This window comes from Cryptomeria japonica, chromosome 3 (genome assembly GCF_030272615.1).
Source record: "Cryptomeria japonica chromosome 3, Sugi_1.0, whole genome shotgun sequence".
Taxonomy (NCBI): Eukaryota; Viridiplantae; Streptophyta; class Pinopsida; order Cupressales; family Cupressaceae; genus Cryptomeria; species Cryptomeria japonica.
In genome coordinates, this window is record NC_081407.1 from 788,675,361 (window position 1) to 788,697,983 (window position 22,623).

Below are 22,623 nucleotides of genomic sequence, written 5' to 3' on the forward strand. Positions count from 1 at the left end.
ATCCCCATAGAATTGTAGGGGCCCACAGAGTTTATAAAATCCTTTCCCAAAAAAATATGAATTTGTACAGCCAAATTTGTAGGTGAATTGGAACAAATTTTGGGGGCTGCTGATTATGTTTGATGGATTTTAAAGCATTTGAATGGAAATCAGCAAACTCTCGGACATAGCCTGCAACCACTACCACTTTGTCTGATTACCCCACAAGCTTTCACAAATAAAAGATTTAGGGCACTTCTATTCACTTTACCAATCAAATCAGTTATCTAAAAAGTTCAAGCATAAGCAAGACCTCTACAAACTACCCATAGCACAAAATAACTATTCCACACATAATTCAGAGTCATAGACAATATTTCATACACACGATCTTTTAAACAACAAAAGAAGGATATATAGAATCAAAATTCAAGTGAACAATGGTACACTTTAACAGTCATTACCTTTTTAATAAAAGGGCTTGAAAATATGTCTTTCAAACAAGGACCAATGTGATAGCGCAGTATCAAGGTATCCACAACAAAGTCCTCTGATCTTGTAGAAATTTGCATTAAACAAGTTAAACCCTGAAAGGATCTATACTGATTGTGCTCCAAATCAACCTGTCAGCATGTCAAACAATAAAAATTAAAAACGATAAAACTCCCTCCAAAAAAAATCTCATCTACATCAATCCTAAATACAAGCCACATAGAATCTCATACATAAATAGATGGCTGATGCAAAGGAAAAATGAGAAAAGAAAAAAAAAAGCTTCAGGACGAGTTCAAAACATTAGGAGTACAATGAAACATGCTTGGATCTTTTGTTCCCAGATTTACGAATCCAGTGGCTTATAAATTCTACAATCTATAATTTCATATCAACAAGAATTTAGTTCCTCCTTGTGAGTTGTAATCTTAATCGCCATATTTGCATGACTTTTATGATCAGATTTAATCACCATGTTAATTAAACTAAATATATAGTGTATTTTCAATTGATAGTCCACATCTAATATAGTTCTTATCAAGAGGCATTAGCTGCTGATTGTAGACGCATCGCCCAAAACCATACCGGCTAGAATGCCTTCATTTGATTGTAGAAGGTGATGGTGGAAGATGTGGAAACTGAAATGAAACTGACAGAGAAAGAGCAACGGTTGTGAAATGAGTGGTATAGCTCACCTCTTGTATGGTTGGAACAAAGTGAATGTCTGAGGCGATGTCATGGGGTTGACATTCATTTCTTCTATGGTAGGATGTAGGCTTTGTGTCCCCGAAGTTTGACAAGTCAATTATGACACCAACAAAGGCCATTGTAGATACAAAAACATAAGGAAGGTTCAGAGTTCCATCCTTGCAAAAAAACCAGAAACCTAGAGAGAGAAAGGTCTGTTCCTATATCACCCAAAGGTTGAGGCAACAAAGAACTACCCACAACAGTAAAGTATGTATGAACTTGCAACAAAGGAAAATCCGAAAAAGGAATAACTTGATAAGAAAAAGGTATGTCAGAGGGCTTTTGCTGAGGAATTTGACCTACTTGTTGAGATCTTAAAACTTTTGCTCGTTTATCTCAATCGGTAAAGCCTCCAAAAACCCAAGGACCTAGAATTCAAAGGACCTAGAATTCAACATGCAAACAGCCCTAAATTGTAGCATAGGAAATGCTTAGGCAAACCCAAAAGGTGTTACTACAATTGTGGTGGCATGTTGCCCTGCATCTTGAAAACTCCCTCTCAGCACTATCCTCATTTTTATCTAATCATCGTCACTGATTCAGGAGCATTCTTCTTGTTCTCATTTGCAAGATCAAAATTCATGCCTATACTCCAAGTATAGCTTGCCTGAATGGAATTTGAGAAGAATGTATACCATTCCTGATTTCTCATATGCCCTTAGTTAAACCTTAGCAAATTTGTTAGCTTCAATTTCTTCTGAATATATCTCTGTTAAGATTTTGAATATTTGTGACAATTTCAAGTGCGAATTTTGGTACACAGCCAATTCATTGGTTTTCAAGACCTCAATAACTCCAATGATAATCTTGTATTCTACCATTTGTAATTGCAACATGTTGATAAAATGCTTTGGTAACTTATTCAATACTTCATAATCCAGAGTTACCGGAAACGGCACACCTCAACACCTGGTACGTGTACCACTGTACCTAATACGAATACGGAAACAGTACGGCAGAAAAACATTTCTGTGCGTTTCAAGAAACTTGCTATTTTTTGATCCATGCTGGATTTGACGGGATTAGATTTCTCACAAAAAATTGCTAAGCTTGGAGTTTCTAGAAACTTAATCCAGAAAAATTAAGGATTTCTTTTGCAAATGAACCCACAACTATGTGAAATCGTACGGCAATCTGGGAGTTCTTTTTGTAAATGAACCTGCGTGCATTTTAAGTTGTGGTCTTCCTCTGCATGTGTTTTGAGTTCCAGTCTTCTTCTGTGTGTGTTTCATGCGCCCTTCTTCCTCCACTCATGGCCGCATACAAGTAGAGAAATTTTAATATGAAGTTTGGAACTTTATTATTGCATTTAAAATTTTATTTAATCAATTTACTATTTAAATTTTCTTTCATCAATTTATTTTACAATGTTTGCATTTTAATTTTTTTATTTATATTTAGTTTATTTTCTTTATAAATAATTTGTATTTATATTTAATTTCAATTATATTTAGATTTAAAATTTATTTAATTGTTCTTTGATGCTATAGCTTTTTTGTCTAGCTCGTTCTATGCAATCTCAGTTTTTTGGTCTGCAACAGATGTAACTTCTTTTTTGGTCATCCACATGCCCTAATTGACATCATTTGGACTCTGGTTGATGTCATGGCTTTCTTCGAAGAATCAGTAGGCATGGGTTCCTCATACTGCTCTGTTAATAAGTCAAGGTTGGATGTTCAGTCCTGTTTTGTAGTGCCTGCTGCATTTAACTAGGGCATCCCATGCTTCTGTTTGTTCTAGCTGAATACAGGATGTAACTTGGCTTTGAAATTCTCCCAGAAAATGTCTTGGAAATTTGCAATTTTGAAATTTTTCAACACTTGGCCAAATTTTTCTCAAATTCTTTCCCTTAGACGAATTTCCTCATGCTTTTCACTTTTGTTTTAATCATCTTTCCATTTTCCTTCAATAGATGGGCGAATTTTATCCTTTGCCTTGATTTTTCTTTACCGTTTTAACTTTCCTTTCTTTACCTAGACGAATTCCCTTTTGATTTCAACCTTTATTTCCAAAAAAAAATTTCTCAACTTGGACGAATTTCTCTTGACTTTCTTTACCCATTCCTTGGGCGGACTTTGCATGTGGTTGAGGAAGTTTATGCCTTCATGTGTGGCCAAGAAACTTTCCAACCTTTTGTCTTCTGGGGCGAACTTCACCTAAGATTTCACTTATCCACCTAGGGCAGGCTTGGCCATTGGTTAGGATTATTTTCTCATGCCTTGGTGGACTTTAGCATGTTACAAACTTTTTCTACATGGGGGAGGCGGATTTTGCCTTGTCTCAAGACATTTTCTTTCCTTGATAGACGTAGTTTGCCTTGGCTCAGGACATTTTCTTCATGTGGAATGCGGAGTTGATGTTGTTCTAAGAATTTTTCTTATTCCTAAGGCAGAATTAACATTTGGACAAGGAATTTTGGCTATCCTTAGGCAAACTTGGCACTTGATTTCAACTTTTCTTTCAATCCACCAACACTTAGCCAAATTTTCCTTCATCTTCCTTGGGCGGATTTGCTTCTTGCTTAGGGATATTTCCTTGACACTTAACCAAATTTTCAAATTTTATTTTCTCCAAGGTATCAACACTTAACCAATATTCTGAATTTTTTCTCCCCAAAGTATCAACACTTAGCCAAAATTCTGAATTTTTTTCTCCCCAAGGTATCAACACTTGGCCAATATTCTAAATTGTTTCTCCCCAAGGTATCAACACTAAATCAATTTTCTTATCCTTTCCTTGGGCGGATTTGCTACTTGGACAAGGAATTTTCCTAAGTGTTGGGCAGACTTCACCGTGTCTTAAGACATTTCTCTCCTTGATGGGCGGAGTTTGCTTGCTACCAAGCCATTTTTGCTATGTGTAGGGCGGACTTTGCTTGTTGGCAAGTCATTTGATTGGTGCCTTGGGCAGAGTTTGCTTGTTGTCACGCCATTTTCTTGGTGCCTTGGGCAGAGTTTGCTTGTTATCAAGGCGGACTTAGGGCATTGCACAAGACGCTTCCTTCTCCATGATATTTCAATTTTTGTTCATCATAATGTTCATCTGAAACCTTTTGGATCAACACCTAGCCTGGAGATTTTTCCTTGCTTTTCTACCTTGGAGATACAAACTTTTCATTTTGAAGACAAGAACCTTGTTGCCATGACTTGAATGACCCAATCCTAGGTCAACTTTCAAAAAAGCTAAAAAAAAAAGACATAAAAAACAAACGAAAAAGATGCTTCCCGAATTGGTCCCAAAGTGCCAAAAATGAAAAAGCAAAGAGCAAAAAAAGCAAAAACCCACAAAAATAAGAAGTTGTCAGAATGGGTCCTAAGCGGTTGCATTTTTCCTCCTTTGGTTTGCCTTAGCACTTCTGAGATGTCAAAATGCCCATTTGATCATGATTGGTCCGATTGACCTAAAGACCTTAGGAAAACTCCTGAAAATCCCTAACTCTAGACTTGCAAAGATTGGCAACTCAAAACACTACCCTAAAAAGTGAAAACAAGGAGGTCCCCATTTGCAATGGAGCAATGTGTGAAAATGTCACAACACCAAGCGAAGCAAGGTTTTCAACAATATAACTCCAGGCAGGTCTCCTAGTAGAAGCATTGAGCATGTGATAGAGATGGAGGAGGCTACCAAACTTATTATTACCACTCCTTACAAGCAACATAAGTGACATAAAGATGAGATTAGAAAAGCAACTAAGGAGCTATTGGAGATGGGGCATATTTGGCCTGATAAAAACCCATTTCCTTCTTCAATATTTTTGATCAAAAAAAAAAGGATGGGACCATGCCCATATGTATTGACTACAGGGCATTAAACAAGAAGACTATTAAAAACAAGTACCCCATCCCACAAATTGATGAGCTACATGGAGCTATGTACTTCCCTAAAATTGATTTGAAATCTAGATACAATCGGATAAGGGTCAACGAGGAGGATATAGAGAAGACAGCCTTTAGGTGCAACTATGGTCATTTCGAGTTTGTGGTCATGCTCTTTGGTGTGACCAATGCCCCTGCCACATTTTAGTCCTGTATGAATCGAATATTTCACAAGCAACTTCATAAGTATGTTTTGATATTCTTTGTTGACATCTGATTTATAGTAGAACATGGGAGGAGCACATGAGGCATCTTGATAAGATTTTAAATATTCTTGAAACAAAATCTTTGTATGCTAAGGTTAGACTGTAAGTTTGAGATGACGGAGTTGTTATAACTTGGCCACATAAATAGCTCTAAGGGAGTTAGTGTTGACCTAGAGAAAATCAAAGCAACCCTTGATTGGCCTCCACCCACAAATCTCTAACTCCCTTAGAGTTCTATAGAAGATTTGTTAAAGGGTTCTCACAGTTAGCTAACCCGCTTACAAATCTCACTAAAAAGGGGGCTTTAGTGTTGACCTAGAGAAAATCAAAGCAACCCTTGATTGGCCTCCACCCACAAATCTCTAACTCCCTTAGAGTTCTATAGAAGATTTGTTAAAGGGTTCTCACAGTTGGCTAACCCGCTTACAAATCTCACTAAAAAGGGGGCTCTTGCTTGGTCAGAATTAGCAAAAAAATCATTTGATCATTTCAAACAAGATATGAGCATACACCTTTTTTAAGATATCCCTGACTTCACCAAGCCATTTGAGCTTGAATGTGATGCTTTTGGTGATGGTATTGGTGTTGTCCTAATGCAAAACAAAGCGCATAGTTGCTTATGAGAGCAAGAAGTTGAGAGGAGAAGAGAAGAGCTACTCGATCTATGACAAGGAGATGCTTGCCATTATGCATGCTTTAGCCAAGATTAGACAATACCTTGTGGGAGGTAAGTTTATAGTCAAAATAGATCATAATAGCCTTAAAAACGTCCTAAACCAAAAGGTTCTTAATAACTGGCAGGAGTGGGTGAAGAAGCTACCAGCTTACAATTTTGATATTAAATATGTAAAGGGGAAGAGGAATAAAGTGGTTGATGCATTGTCAAGAAGACCACATTTGGATTCATTAATAGAGATTACAGCAGATTCAAAGGAGCAAATTCTAACAGAGTATGCCAAGGACACAGTAGCCGATAGTATTGTGGATGGCACCATGCATGATGACAGGCATAAACTGTAAAGGCATGATGAACTCATATTTTATAAGGAGAGGGCCAATCTAGTCCTTGAATTGAGGCTTAAAATGAAGTTATTGAGGAAATTTCATGATGCACCTATAGCTGGTCACCTGTGTTTCTATAAGACTTACAAGCAGTGACCTAAATGTCAACAGAATAAAAATGAGCATACTTATCCTGTCGGTTTGTTGCAGCTGCTTCCCATTCCCAATCAAAAATGGGAAAGTATCTCTATAAATTTTATTACAAGACTTCCCAAGGTGCAAAGGAATGATTGCATATATGTGGTGGTACTCACATTTTTGCCATTTCAGCAATGTTTACAAGTTACAACAATACAGGACAAGGACAACAAATTCTTGAGCTTATTTTAGTAGTTCTTCAGATTGAGTGGGACCACCCACAGATAGATAGGCAAACAGATATTGTTAACAAATGGGCTGAAAGGTATCTCTATAAATATGCTTGAGTGCAGCAAAAGGCATGGGTGAAGTGGTTGCATTTGGGAGAGTACCGCTACAATTCCACCTGTCACATCTTCGTCAAAATGTCTCCTTTAATGGCTTTGTATGCGTATGAAGCTCCAAGCTTCATTGATTTTCTATTGGATGATGATAGAGTGCCTAAGGCCAAAGACTTGTTGCAGCATAGCCTGGATATAATGAAATTTTTGAAATACAATATCCAACATGCTCAGAATCAGCAGAAGTTGTATGTAGACTAGAATACAGTGTCCACTCTCTAGAAGAGTGGATCGGAGAAAAGTTGAAGCCACAATTCTCAATTCTATAGCCCATTAACAATCTCCAAGAAGATTGGAGAAGTGGCATGAATTGGAGCTACCTGATAGTAGCAGTATGCAGAATGTCTTCCACGTGTCTCAACTCAAGAAGGCACCTGGACATAATGTTGTTCCCTCTACTGAGTTACCCCCTTTGAATGAGAAAGGGAAACTTATGTTTATTCCAAAGGCAGTGATTGATTAGAAGGAGCGTAGTTTGAGGAAGAGGACCATCAAGGAGTTTTTAGTGAGGTGGAAGAACTTACAAGTGGAGGATACTACTTGGGAGAGTGAACAGACTTTACAATATCCAAAATTACAATTGCTTGGCAACAAGCAATATTGAGGAGGGAGGACTACAATGTCCCCTTCTCAAACCTAGTCAGTTTTCATGACCATTAGCCTATTCTTGGTTTCTCGTAAGCTAATTGGTGGTGCTATCAGTGGTAGCTATCAGATGTCTATCATTCTTGGAAAACTTTGTTTCAGTTTTCTTGGCTTTCATTAGCAATGTGGTGATCAGTTAATGTTTTGGTCAGTTGCAATGCTCTTTGTAGCGTTTTAGACCTTTAGGATTCTAACTTCTACCCACTTCTTAGAGATAGTTTTGGGCCTGACTTGACCCTCTTTCATGGTTGTTTAGCAAGCTAGGAGTGCACATCAGTATTGACACCATTGGTGGTTGACCCAAAGTGAGTTTGGAGGTTGATGACAGAGTTTTCCCTTGCTGTAGCAGACTATATCAGACCAATTGCCAAACTCTGCTTTAGGCTCTTATCCTTGCCCTTGTTACGAATTCTTTTACTCATGTTTGTTCAACTCTCGTTGGATGTTAAGATGTGAATATGCTCTACTTTTACAATCGTAACCCTTCAAAAGATCAAGAGATCAAGATCTCTAAGAATTGCAGAGCTCAAAGATTAAAAATCTTCAGTAAATGGCAACACAAAGAAGATTATAGGCAAACCCAAGTATATGAATTAGATGGCATTGTAATAATCAGATTACTTCTAGGATGGAGAAAAATCAATTTCACACTTTTGTGTGCATCCTTTAAATTCAAATCCCAAGAACAATCTCTTATAAAAATAATCAAGCTAATGGTTAATCCCACCATAGAACCACATGTGAAAGAGCTCTAAGAGAAATGCTTTGAAGAAATGGGCAATGCAAATACCTGCCTTCATTATATAATAGTACCTACAAAATTCACTATGAAACTTCCATCTCAAGCACCTAATAAATAGGAGAAGCAATACCAACCATCAAATGGTAATTGGAAAACCATGATCTAAAACCACCCAGAATTTTCAACTCCCAAATTCCAAGATGATTCCACAAGCTAAAAATAGCATATTCCTTTCACCAACAATAAGCTCATCAGAATAGGGTTCATCCTGTAGTGTAATGGTTTAGTGGTTGCATTGTTAATGGTGCAACCAAGGTTCAAATCCCCACTTGGCTCACACCGTGTTCATGTTGATTATGGGCTATCATTGTGGAAGTGTTGTTGGTGGCAGATGATAGGACGTGTTGGGGGACGTCCTCGTGGTGGAGGAGAGACAAGAGGAGAAATGGATGGCCAGGTGTTAATGCCAAGGAGAAGGAGAACGGCCAAGTGTTAATGTCGGGGATGAGGCCCCCCGTTTGTGGCCTCACCTGAAGCTAGGGCCAAGCTAAAATTCCTAGTGCTTTCATCGATCCAAAAAAATAAGCTCATCAGAATCCACTCACCAACTCAAGTGCTACATTTAGCTCCATTGTCTCCATTCAAATATGTCTTTATCCATGTAGCTTGAGCCCATTTTTTATCAAGTAAATCTCATAGAGATCCATGTCACCATAACCTATTTGCTTTGATTGAGGCTCATTTCGACATTTTTTTTGAGGCCAAAATCAACTTCCATAGCCTGAAAATAGCAGTATCATGTTCTATAGCCTGAAAATTGTTTTTAACGTTCTCAACATTAGGATGCAAGGTTGAGACACCTTTCCTAACAATACATTTTGATTTTAATACATATTTCTGCCCAAAATATATTCTCAATAATATATTAATATACAATTAGAATTAATGGTTTGTGTTATTCCTTTCTAAGTAGATTAGAGTTCGCTTCAACAGTCAATTGTTAGTTTTTAACCTCTTTCACATTCTTAATTTAAAAAGGTTAACTTCTTGTAAGGGAATATATCTCAAGACTGGCCCATTAATGGGCCTAAAAGGGTTAATCCTTTAAAAAATACAAACAAACAAATGGTGTGGTCACCTCCAGAGAAGGATTAAATTAAGGTAAATTTTGGCGGGGCAGTCAAGGTTTAGGGGTAAGTACTAAAAATGAAGCGGAAGCCAACGCTGCTCTATTGACAATCCAAATGGCAAAAAGGATTGGGGTGGTAAATCTACACTTAGAAGGAGATTCACAAATAATAGTTCAGGTTATTCTGAAAGATGGAGCTGCCTACTGGAAAATCAACAAAACTATTCAAAACATCAAACGCCAGTTAACCACGTTTCAAAAATTCAAGGTATCCCGTGTGCTTAGAGATGCCAATCAAGAAGCAGATGCGCAAGCTAGAGAAGCAGTTGAAATACAAAATGGAGAAATCAAACGGGTTTTTGAAAGGCCAAATGCTCAAGTTGCGAGGTAAAGACAGTAGGTTGAATGACACGAGTGCTTTTAGAACTCGTATATGCTTTATCAAGAAGGTGATGACATTCGCATTTATTAGGAGATGATGGAGTTCAAATAGATGGGATTTGTTTCATGGCTTGAGACCGATGAGGACAAGTCTAAATAATTGCTCTCGTGCGAATTTGGGTGTGGATTGGAGGATGTACGGCAAACAATCGAAAGGGATTTGTATTAATGGTGAAGGCAGCAGAGGTGGATGTCTGATTCCTAATGCATGGAAAATTTGTGGTCGAATGGACTGCAGATTTCAAATTTCTAAGTCTATCAGGGTGTTAACCACAGTTTTTTAGAACTCATCCAAGTTAGCAAGGCTAGAGTGGAAAGCCGTTTATGAAACATAAATGCTCCATTGATTTGTTGTTGGTAGCACATTTTGTAGGTGGTATTTGTAATTGTGAGGTGTTTCGGCAGGGTGCTTTTTTGTAGCGTCTCGATGAAGCTTGGCAAACAGAGTGTGCATTACTCGGAGAGTGAACAGTATGGAGGCCAACTTCTCTCTGCATTCGTCCAAACAAATCATGGCCTTTTGGGGTTGCATCTCTGATGAAAGATTGTCTCATATCTTCTTATTTGAAGACCGAGACTTCCTCACTCATGTCAAGATAGTCCTGGGCAATGAGTACACCAATGCACAATTTCGCTACCGCACAAGACATAGCCTCTATGTTTTTAGCTTGGGACCTTGAACTAGAGTTGAGGGACACTGTAAACTGGATTATGAACAAGTGTGTAAGAATGGAATGGTGTGGGAGACTGGAAAGGATCATAGGAATGGCAAGCGAAGGCGAGGGGTTTGTGTGCCCAAGTGGTGATTGGCTTCACATGAGTGAGTTCACTCCTCCTTTGAGGCCTTTCCTCCTTTGGAGTGCCAATTGCAACAAGGAGGTTCGCAAGGCTTCAGCCCAGATTGGAATGAACAGCGTCAAGGCTTATCTCAGGTCTCGGAAGCACAAAGCATTCAGGAGAAGCTTGCCAAATGGGGGCCACGTAATGAATTTCAGATGCCTACGGTGGTGAAATGTCCTATGTGGCATAAGCGTGGTCAATCAATGGGTTCAACAAAAGCAAACTGAGCTCACTGTTGGCTGTGTGGAGAGTCCTCGAGATGCAGGGATGATACAGAGAATACGGCCAGTGTTCCAGCTCAGGTCGAGGTGATAGATGGGAAAGGAAAGGTGATCAAGGAGGCAAGCTAGGACTAAAGATTTAGTATAATTTCTGTTTTTGATAAATGTAAATGATGAAAATTATTTTGCATGTAAGGGGTAGATGGGAAGTTCAAAGTAGACATGCACTGTAGTCATATAGGCCAGGAGATGGGATATTTTGTTTCATGATATATTTGCAGACTTTTAATGTAAACTTTTTCAACATTAATATAAAGACCAAATAAACGATCAAAAAAAATATATATCTTAAGACTAAGTAAATAAATGCTGTGCTGCAAGAACTTGAATATAGATAGACTCACACAAAAAACACAAAGATATATATTTTTATTTTTTGAGGCCAAAATTGAACTCTAGAGCTTAGACAATTGTATTTTTATTTTCTATAGCCTGGAAATTGCATTTTTTTTCCTATAGCCTGAAAGTTGCATTTTTTTGTTCTTAAGATTAGGATGCAAGGCTGAGACACCTTTCCTAACAATACATTTTGATTTTAATACAGTTATTCTTAATAATATATTAGTATGCAATTATGATTTGTGGGACTACTTTCTAAGTAAGCTACAATTTGTTTCCAAAAATGCAAGGATTTACTGTTAGACTTTATAACCTCATTAACATTCTTAATTTAAAAAGGCTATCTTCTCGTAAGGGAAAACATTTTTTTATGATTTAAATTTAAAAAGTGTTGCACTGCAAGAAGTTATATATTAATAGACTTCAAATATAAATTTTATTCTAGGCAGAAAATACAAAAATGATAACAAATATCGAAAAAGTAATAGAGGTAATAGACGAAAAGAAATATTATATTAATAGACCTCATTCAAATATAAATTTTATTTTAGGCAGAAAATACAAAAAAGATAACAAATATTGAAAAGGTAATAGAGGTAATAGACGAAAAGAAATATTACAGCTATCTCACTTGCAGCTTGCAATTTGATGGCCATTTCTTTCAAATCTTGAACTTTCTCCACAAGTTTAAATGGTGTGCTCTCCAATGGGTAAGGCTTAAGAGGAAGAGGTGCTTCAGTCTGAATGTCTGAAAATTCTAATTTATTTAGCTCCACCTGCACAGAAGAACACCAAAACCAAATTACGGAAATGAAAATAAGAATATAAATTCTAAACAAACAAACAAAACAATTCAATTCTCTATCAAGATACACATAAAAACTGCATCTATATTCCTTTGTTAAATAAGTCATCTGAATTTGTAATGCATCAATACCAACATGTTGTCCTTTAAATACTTCTGAAAACCAACAATCCTAACATTTGGCATTAATTATTACCCCACCACCTTCTCGTAATATACTTTAAGAAAAAATAGCAAAAGTCCCAATAACAATACACAGGCATAAGTCTACATATGTCCCTTCTCTGAATAACTGAGCAATAGAATGGTCAATTACAAATATAAATGTTTAAAATCAATAGTTTTTTATATATATTATACATCAATAATATGTAATTAGCATAGATATTTGAAAGCTACCCTATTATACTAACCCATCAATCCATGTAAATTAGGATTTGGTATACCACATTAAATTCCAGAAAATGCAAATCCTCATCATAAAGACAAAGTCCAACGAAATTTACTTTTGATTTTTCTTTACAACTCTGGATATACTTTGCAAACTGATGAAATAATAAAATATATTACAGCTAAAGATGTAGGCATGTTTAAGTTTAATCAGCTGCCATAAATTGAATGGTGCTTTAGATAATTGATGAGAGAGTCTAACTTCTCTATAATGTGTAAATAGGACAGCATATCTTAACCTAAGAAGTTATATATATCCATATTCCTCGTAATTAACTAGAATTAACTTTAGGATTCCACCAATCAAGCTATGATTTCACCTAAATTATTCAAATATAAAGAAATATTAAGCAACAAGAGATCCTTAATAATCCATGCACCTAATACAGGCAAGAACCCTCATCTGATGGGCAACATCTGCCTGATGCATGGGGGAATCCTGAGGATCATGATCGGCCACTTACTGGGTTTAGTACTCTAGCTGCTTGGTCTACAGTTAATCAGCATTTGAAGTTGTGTTTACATTGTTTTAGACTTTGCCTAGCTTGGACGTTGAGGTGTAATTCCATCCAGATGGGTTGATTATTTTCATTCTGCTTATGTTGCTGCTCCTCTTTAGTATTTCATCTTGCTTAAGAAATCGGTAATTGTGTTATAACTAGTGTTATGAGAGACTTGTTACGTCAGCATTAGGACTTGCACATCCAGGTTCAAAGCAGCTTCATTGAATCAGTAGACTCAAATTGCAAAATCACAATTTCTGCTGATCCTTATTTTACAAAAAAGGAACATAAACATGAATTATAAACCCTAAAAAGATGAACTAGGATCCAAAACTTCACAAGCCTTTACTAGAGATCTGTAAATACAATATCTTTTCAGATTTAACTGCCATAAAACTTCAATCTGCTATGAACACTGCTGTTGGCATCAAACAGCTAACTATATTATTTATTGTTAATGTTAATACAAATGTGCTACCAGAAGCATTCCTGCAACTCATACCATCCTTTTCTTGTAGCATATATCACACTCCTACATGGTAGCTCATACTCCTTTTGATACTAAGTCACTGTGTCGGCATTTCAAGTTATTTGGTTTTCAATAGTTCAACTTTGAAATTTAAAATAGTAGGCATAGACAGGTAGCACTATGAATACATAACAGACCTTTAACATGGACCTCAGTAAAACTGATTTTCAAGTTTGCAATGAATAATCATTTCTAGATTTGATAATTATTAATTATTAGGAATGTATAATAGTTAGCAAAATAAAATCACATGTATATGGTGCCTAATCCAAGGAATATATTATGTCTTGATGTATACATGTGTCTGGAAGATGTAACTACCTGGTTTCAAAAGTATTTTAAGTTGATTAGCTAAGTTGCCAGCCCTAGTACGTGGACAGGAAACAATTCAATATGAATTCAATCGCGCACATGAATATAACCTAGCAATAGGAATGTATGATTTTGTCAAATTAGAAGCCTCAGGTCATTCAAAATGATTTTGACTGGACTTGGATAAATCTTAGAAAATAAGACGGCATGATTTCTCCCCCAGTATAAAGTTCCTCCTAACATAATTGGAAGACTCTGCGGACTCGCCGCGGACTTGCAATCCCGTTGGTGGGCCGAGTCAACTCGCCATGGACTCACAAGCCGAGTCTGGGAGAGTACAAGACAAAGACTCCCAAGTTTTTATAAGAACTCGTACGAGTCTGATGTCGGGACTCCCAAGTCCTAATGAAGGACTCTTGCCGTTTGCTGAGAACGCCCAGACAAACATAAAAAATGTTTTTCTTTTCACTTTCCTCATTTTTGTCATTTGTTATTGCTCAAACAGGTCTGTAGGGTTTGAAGAAGGTGAGAAAACAAAATCAAAGCAGCAAAAGATGTAGTCTTTAGTTTGCTGTTTTTCACATTTGGAAATATATCATTATATGTAATTTTGTAAACATTTATAAACTTATGCTGCTGTTATACATTTCAAAGTTTGGAACTATGAGTATGAATGATAATATTTCAAATATTGAGTGTTTGGAGATCATATGACATGTGTAATGTTTCAATTATGGCTGGAGATCATATGACGTGTAATGTTTCAATTATGGCTCTTATGTTCTCTAAATGCATTAATTTATTTTATTTTATTTTTATAACTACGGTTTCCTTTTTTGCCAAGTCCTTTCCCGAGTTTTTGCAGAGTCTGAGTCCAATTTTTGGGATGCCGAGTCCACAGCGAGTCCAAGCTTTCCAGCTATGCCTCCAACTTACTCCCACATTTTACTTTCTTGAGATACTCCCTAGACAAACCCTCTCTTCTTGTTGAGCTAGAAACATCGCAGAGTTGTTTGGCAACCAAATTCACTTTCTCAAAAGCATTTCCAAATTGAACTTTCATACAAGCTGTGAAATTAAATTTGACAAAGTTGAGTTTTTTTGAAAGAAAAACATGACAATACCAAAGTTGGGACCACCCTCCTACCATAAAGGAATCAACTAATGGAGGGGTCAATCATAAAGCCAAATAAGCTCAAACCAAAGGGGGATCAACGGTAATGAGAAACGAAGAAAATGTCTAGTTTGATAGGCCATGAATCCAATAACATTACATCCAACACAAATAAGGAAGCAAGAAAACCTTGGAGAAGTCAAAGATCATTGACATAGCAATCAAATCTTTACATAACATTGACAAAGCCCATTGATCTATTATTCCAAGTAATCATATTTTGAGAATCTCAACATCAAACATATTCCATTAGTCCAAAAAATTCTCCAAAATCTTACCAAAGGAATCAATTCACCAAGTGCCTCCTCTTTTTCAATGAGAGAGATAACAACCTTGAAGTCTCCATCCCCAATTAGAGGGTACCTAGGATGGCTATTATTGAATGAAAGGATTGCTTTCCATTGCAATGCTTTTAACCTAATATCTATAGAAGCATGGGCATTTAAGTCTAAAAGACTAAGGCCTAAAATGCTAACCAAAGGGCACTATTATTGCCCCAAGCCCCAAAAGTTGCTTGGCCAAATGAAGTTGAAGCCCCTCTACATATTAGAGATTGTGTGATCTATTCCTTGAAGGCTTGCCTTGATTTCCTAGAGAAAAGCTAAGGAAGGTAGTTCATTGAGAAGTACCTGCACCTAGGATTTTACCAAGAATTAGCATCCAGATTCCAAACCCCTTACATTACAAAATGTCACAACCATTTCTAAAAGTAAGAAAAGTAGAAATTGATTGTTTCAAATATTACCATTGTTAAAAATAGAACACAAAAGCTACAAACTCAGATAATAGAAACTAAGAAAAGAAAACAAGAAACACAACAAATTATCCTGGGAAAACCCTCCACCTGAGGGTGAAAAACCCAGCCACACCAAAAATAGATTTTATTGAATGCTCAAAATAAGTACACAACTCTCACACTTAGTAGACAATCATTTAACAATGATTGATAATCCTCAAATAGAAGATGACTATCAGAAAACTGCTTACAAAATAAGACTGAAGAAGATGCTAATAGAACAAATCTTCACACACTAATGACACAGCTGAACGTAGATAATTATCTCGGAGGACTAGAGAAGATGCAAGTTCACAACACCCAATTTCTGAGTCTTTTATCACAGATCATTAGGACAGAATGTCAATCACCTTCTAATTGACTCTCGGCATCTAAATAAATAGCATACACCAAGACCCGATAAAGCTCACGAAGAAGAGGAAGACGAAAAGCCAAGCATCACGAAAGATAGCAGTTACACACCGACAAACACCACGAGCCAAAGAACTTCGGCGGAGGAAAAGAAAAGTTTTTCAGCTCAGCAAAGTCGGTGGCAGCTACGTAGAGTCCGATACAAGAAGGATGAAACCAATACACTTACAACTATTTATGAAGCAAACTGAAAACAAATTTAGAGCTCGAGAGTATCATAAATACAGTAGGCATGATATCTACTAAAGTTACAATCTTTAACACTCTCTCTTAACAAAGGAGATATCATTTACAGATATTCAAGTCATGGAGTCTCTCAACATGACAAACAAAATGTGAAAACAACAAAATTTAATCACAAATTCTCTCAACGTGATAGGCATCATGGATTCACTCGACATGATATTCATCATGGCTTCTCCCATGGATGAAATAACACAAGCTCTCATCACGGAGTCGCTCAACGTGATGTTGTCATGGAGTCTCTCAACATGACATCCACTAGGGCTACCCCCATATAAGTGGAAAGAGCCTCAAGGGCTTTCACCTCAAATTTCTCCATCACAGAGAAGAACTCATTAACAACATATAAAAATTTATTGAAGCTGAAATTCTCTCTCAGAAAGAGCATCATTCTCTATAATACCAAGGTTATCTCGAAAATAACAAAACTTCACTCTGGAAGTGGCTTGGTAAGAATGTATGTTGTTTGCTCTTCTGTGCAAATGTATTTGAGCTCCACTGCTTTCCTTAGAACCATATCTCTCAAGTAATGATATTTTATTTCCACATGCTTGGTTCTATCATGAAAAATAGGATTAACCGAAAGCTTCACACAGCTTTGGTTATCACAATGAATTACTGTAGGTTCCAAAGGCTGTCCAAACAATCCTGCAAGCAATTTACAATGCTGCACTGCCTCTTTGGCTGTTGTAGCAGCTGCAACATATTCAGCTTCTGCTGTTCTTTGGGCCACACATGATTGCTCCCTGCTACACCAAGAAATCATAGCTAAACCTAAGCTAAAACAACAACCGGAAGTGTTTTTCCTATCAGATGCACTTCCTGCCTAATCCGAATCGGAAAAACCTTGCAATTTCAGACCTTCACAAGAAGTATATTTCAAACCATGTCCCACTGTACCACATACATATCTCAATATATGTTTAGCTGCAACAAAATAAATCTGTCTAGGCTCACTCATAAACTGACTAAGAGTGTTAACAGCATAACATATGCCAGGCCTTGTATTGACTAAATACATCAAAGATCCAATCAATTGCCTATACATAGTAGAATCAACTAAATTTGAACTAGCTGCAACTTCATGTAACTTTTTCGATTTGCTTCCATGGGATTTGCCATAGACTTGCAATCTAACATACCAAATCTTTTCAAAATGTCAATGGCATATTTCCCTTGACTCAAAATGACTTCATTTGGTCTTTGCCACACTTCTAAACCAAGAAAATAATGCATCAAACCAAGATCTTTCATCTCGAATTCAGAAGTTAACTCTTTCTTACATCTAGCAATGAGATCATCCTCTCCAGTAAGAAATAAATCATCAACATATAGAACTAAAATTAAAGTTTTATCATCAATTACCTTGAAATAGATTTTTGGATCTGCATCATTTTTGAGAAAACCCAAGCTCAACAAATACCGATCAATTCTTTCATACCAAGCACATGGAGTTTGCTTAAGGCCATACAATGTCTTTTTCAATCTGCATACATGTGATTCTTTCTCATGAATCACAAATCTATCTGGCTGCTCAATAAAAACTTCTTCTTCAATTACACCATTCAAGAACGTTGTCTTTACATCCATCTTATGCAATTTCCACCCTTTAACAGTTGCAATAGCAATAATAGTTATGATAGAAGTGTAACGTGCTACAGGTGCAAAAGACTCTTCATAGTCTATGCCTTCCTTTTGTGAAAAACCTCTAGCTACAAATCTAGCTTTATATTTTTCTACACTCCCATCAACTGCATTTTTAATTTTAAACAACCACTTAGAGGAAACAACAGATTTAGCTTTGGGCCTAGGAACAATATCCCACACATCATTTTTGATAATGGATTGATACTCCTCCATCACGGCATCCTTCCACAATTGCTGATTTGAGGCTTCTTCAAAAATAGAAGATTCGGATGCAATAAAGTCACTCATCAAAGCTACATATCCTGCAAACTTATGAAGCCTTTTACTCTCTCTGAAGGTGCCACGAGGGGCTGCATATTTTTCAGCCTCTTCCATAGTGTTTCAAGCCCACAAAGGTCTTTTCTTATTAGCTGGAATATTACTGGGACCTACAGAAGTATCTATAGAATCAATTGGATCAACGGGATCAGCAGAGTCTTCTAAATTTGTATACTCCCTCTGAGTCTCTGAAGGTGAATCCGGATCAGCCATAGCTATGTCTTGAGGAGACTCAAGGTCTTCTCTATCAGATTATATGTTAAACTCTTTGGATTTCTTGCAAGCTACATCTTCATCAAAAGACACATCCCTGCTGATTTCAATTTGTTTTTGACCTGGAATGTAGATTCTGTATGCTTTTGAAGATTCACTATAACCAACAAAGATGCCTTTCTTCCCTGAAGGTTCTAACTTAGTTCTTTTCTCTTTTGGAACATGAATATAGACAGGACATCCAAAAATCCTGAGATGACTAATGTCTCGTTCAATACCTGAAATAGCTTTTTCTGGAGTCAATGTTGTCTAGAATTTGATGAGAACTATGGTTTTGAATGTATACAGTTGTCCTTCAAGCCTCTGCCCATAAAAATGTTGAAGACTTTGATCATGGATCATAGCCTTCACTACCTCAACAATTGTCCTGTTCTTTCTTTCAGCTACACCATTTTGTTGAGGATTGTAAGGGACACAGAACTCCATCTTAATCCCAGCTTCAACACAAAAGTTATGAAATAAACCAGAAACATATTCTCCCCCATTATCAGATCTTAGAATCTTTATCTTCTTGTTAGATAAATTTTCAACAAGTGCTTTAAATTCTTTAAATCTGGACAGCACTTCATCAAATTCATTAGACTTAAGAAAATAAATCCAACACTTCCGAGAAAAGTCATCAATGAAGGTAACATAATACCAAAAACCACTAAGAGAAGCAACTGACATAGGGCCACACAAATCAGAGTGAATTAACTCTAGGATATCCTTTGCTCTATTTTCACTACTATGAAAAGTACTCTTAACATTCTTACCTAGAGCACATCCCTTGCAGACACCTTCATGGTTTTGATTCAGCTTTGGAAGACCAACAACTACCTTCTCCATTGAAGACAAAAATCTGAAATTTAGGTGACCAAATATTTTATGCCACAACTCACTTGAGCTTGTAGAATCATGAGCTAATGCTTGAATAGGACAAGCTGAAAGCTTGTAAAGACTGTCATGACGAACACCAATCTCACGTGCAGACTGAATGTTGGTGTTCTTCCATGCAAGAACTTTTCCATCAACAAAAGCAACATGATAACCCTTGTCTTCTAATGCTGAAATAGAAATCAAATTCCTTTTAATACCAAGAACAAAGAGAATATCGCTCAGAAGAAAAGGAATACCAGAATTCAACTGAAAAGAAGTAGAACCAACACCCTTCACAGAATAACATGCATCATCACCAATGATAACTTGAAGATGAGAATCTTTTTCCTTCAAGTTGGAGAGATGTTCACGATAACCAGTAATATGGCGGGAGGCTTCACTATCAATAAGCCATGTATCACTGTCAGTAGGAATGTTACTAGAAAGAGCAGAAATAAATAAGAACCCCTTTGAATTTTCACTAGCTCTCTATGAGGAGAAACACTTTCAACATTTGTTGCTGCAGCTTGAGGCTTGGGTCTCGAAGGTCATTCTCTAGCAAAATGACCAAACTTGTCACATCTGAAGCATTGTACCCTAGAGAGATCCTTTCTTTTTTGAGATTCAAGAGCTGAATCAGAATTTCTATCTTTGTTCCTTTTGAAGTTTCCTCTTCTTCCTTTTCTTTTTAGACGTATGGGCAGCAAGAACATGATCTTCTTCATGATGAGATCTACGTCCAATTCCTCTTGCCTCCAATTTGCATTCCTCTTGAATACAATCAGCCCTCAATCGATCAAACTTGGGTAACTCATTTCTTCCACTAATACCTTGAATGAAAGATTCCCAAGAGTGAGGAAGATCATTCATGGCCAGCATAACCAGGTCTTTATCCTCAATAGAATCACCAATAGCATTGAGCTGATCCTTTAATTCAATAATCTTCATAAAGAAAGAAACAACAGATTCACCTCTACTCATTTTAATATGAAGAAGTTGACGTCTCAATGCTAGAGCTCTACTAGTACTATTGAATTCATACAAGCTTTGAAGGCACTCGAACATATCTTTGGCTGAATTCAACTTGGATATAACAGGTACTAGATGATCCTTAACAGAATCAATTAGAATCTTTCTAGCCATAAGATTATTCTTCCTCCATTGAGCTTTCTTGGTGTCATCTGAAGGTTCATCTACAACAGACTTCACATAGTTAAGAAGATCATTCTCTTCTAGCACAATAAGAATCCTGAATTTCCATGAAGTGTAATTGGCTGCACCATCCAATCTGTCTTCAACTTTGAAGACTTTCACCATGATGAAAAACTTGAAATAAACAGACTAAGGCTCCAAATAAAGAGAATTTCAAAACTAAGCAATCTAATCATGGATCTTTTCTTTATACCCACTCTGATACCATGTTAAAAATAGAACCAGAAAGCTACAAACTCAGATAATAGAAACTAAGAAAGCTTAAGAGAATAAGAAATAGAACAAATTATCCTAGGAAAACCCTCCACCTGAGGGTGAAAAACCCAGCCACACCAAAAATAGATTTTATTGAATGCTCAAAATAAGTACATAACTCTCACACTTCGTAGACAATCATTTAACAATGATTGATAATCCTCAAATAGAAGATGACTATTAGAAAACTGCTTAAAAAATAAGATTGAAGAAGATGCTAATAGAACAAATCTTCACACACCAATGAACACAGTTGAACGTAGATAATTATCTCGGAGGACTAGAGAAGATGCAAGGTCACAGCACCCAAGTTTTGAATCTTTTATCACAGATCATTAGAACAAAATGTCAATCACCTTCTAATTGACTCTCGGCATCTAAATAAATAGCATACACCAAGACCCAACAAAGCTCACGAAGAAGAGGAAGACGAAAAGCCAAGCATCACGGAAGATAGCAGTTATACACCGACAAACACCACGAGCCAAAGAACTTCGGCGGAGGAAAAGAAACGTTTTCCCAGCTAAGCAAAGTCGGTGGCAACTACGTAAAGTCTGATACAAGAAGGATGAAACGGATACACTTACAACTATTTATGAAGCAAACCGAAAACAAATGTAGAGCTCAAGAGTATCACAAATACAACAGGCATGATATCTCCTGAAGTTACAATCTTTAACACCCATGAGCACTTGTTCACCTCTCTTCATTCTTTCCCAATTAAAATTTCTACCAACTCTTGTGTGTCTCCTTGGGATTTTCCAATGGTGTTTTTTGAACCTCAAGCTTGGGGAATATCTTGGTTTTTTGTTTTAAAATTCTCTTTCCAAATAATCTAAGGACTTTGGACATGTTTCTATAATTATCTCAGAAACTAGAAGTTTGTCAACATCGATAGGGATTTCCAAGACCTACATCATTTTTGTTGTTGGAGTAAAAAAAGCTAAAAGCGAGTAATTTCAAAAGGGTTTAATAGAACAATTAATGGGAAAGAATATCTCCAATTTCAACAATCAACAAACGGTCTTTGAAAGCTAAGAGGATGATAAGCCACAACTTCATCCTTCCCTTTATCTTTGGCCCTATTTCATTTATGAGCTTTGACCTATGTGAAATCATTCTTTATACATATCTTGCAATTTCTACCCAAGCAAAAGAAAACAAGGCAAAAAGGATACTAGGAGACTTAATCTTATAGCTGTAATCATGACCAAGTGATTGTATTGGTGACCATTTTTGCATTCAAAAGGTAAAGACTCATGGTCCAATAATTACTCCAAAATTATTTATCTAAGATGAATAATGTTGGCTTTTGGATGAGGCTTGGAGAGGTTCATTCCGACATAGATGTTAACATCTTCCATAGCTTTCCTTTCCTTGATGAGGCCAAAGAGCCCTAGGTAGAATCCATGGGTATCTATAATCATTTTCAATATACTTTCATGCTAGAAAATCAAGGCAAACCTAAACAAAAGAACCCATACTTGTATCTCAAAGGTAAATCCTTCAAGTATCAAAACTATAGTGAAAAGTTTTCATGAGGCTTGCTTGTGAAAATAGTAACCTCCCTCAAAAGC

At 36.7% G+C, this 22,623-nt stretch overlaps 1 protein-coding gene across 1 annotated transcript in view; it reads right to left on the bottom strand.

Moving 5' to 3' along the window:
* Positions 1-22,623, bottom strand: part of LOC131069603 (protein RRP6-like 2) — an 89,916-nt gene that overhangs the window by 64,142 nt on the left and 3,151 nt on the right. Inside the window, exons 2-3 of the mRNA XM_058005130.2 lie at positions 11,881-12,036; positions 444-602 (exon numbers count right to left, since the gene is read on the bottom strand). Coding sequence (XP_057861113.2) covers positions 444-602; positions 11,881-12,036 — 315 coding nt within the window. The remainder of the gene's footprint in view (positions 1-443; positions 603-11,880; positions 12,037-22,623) is intronic.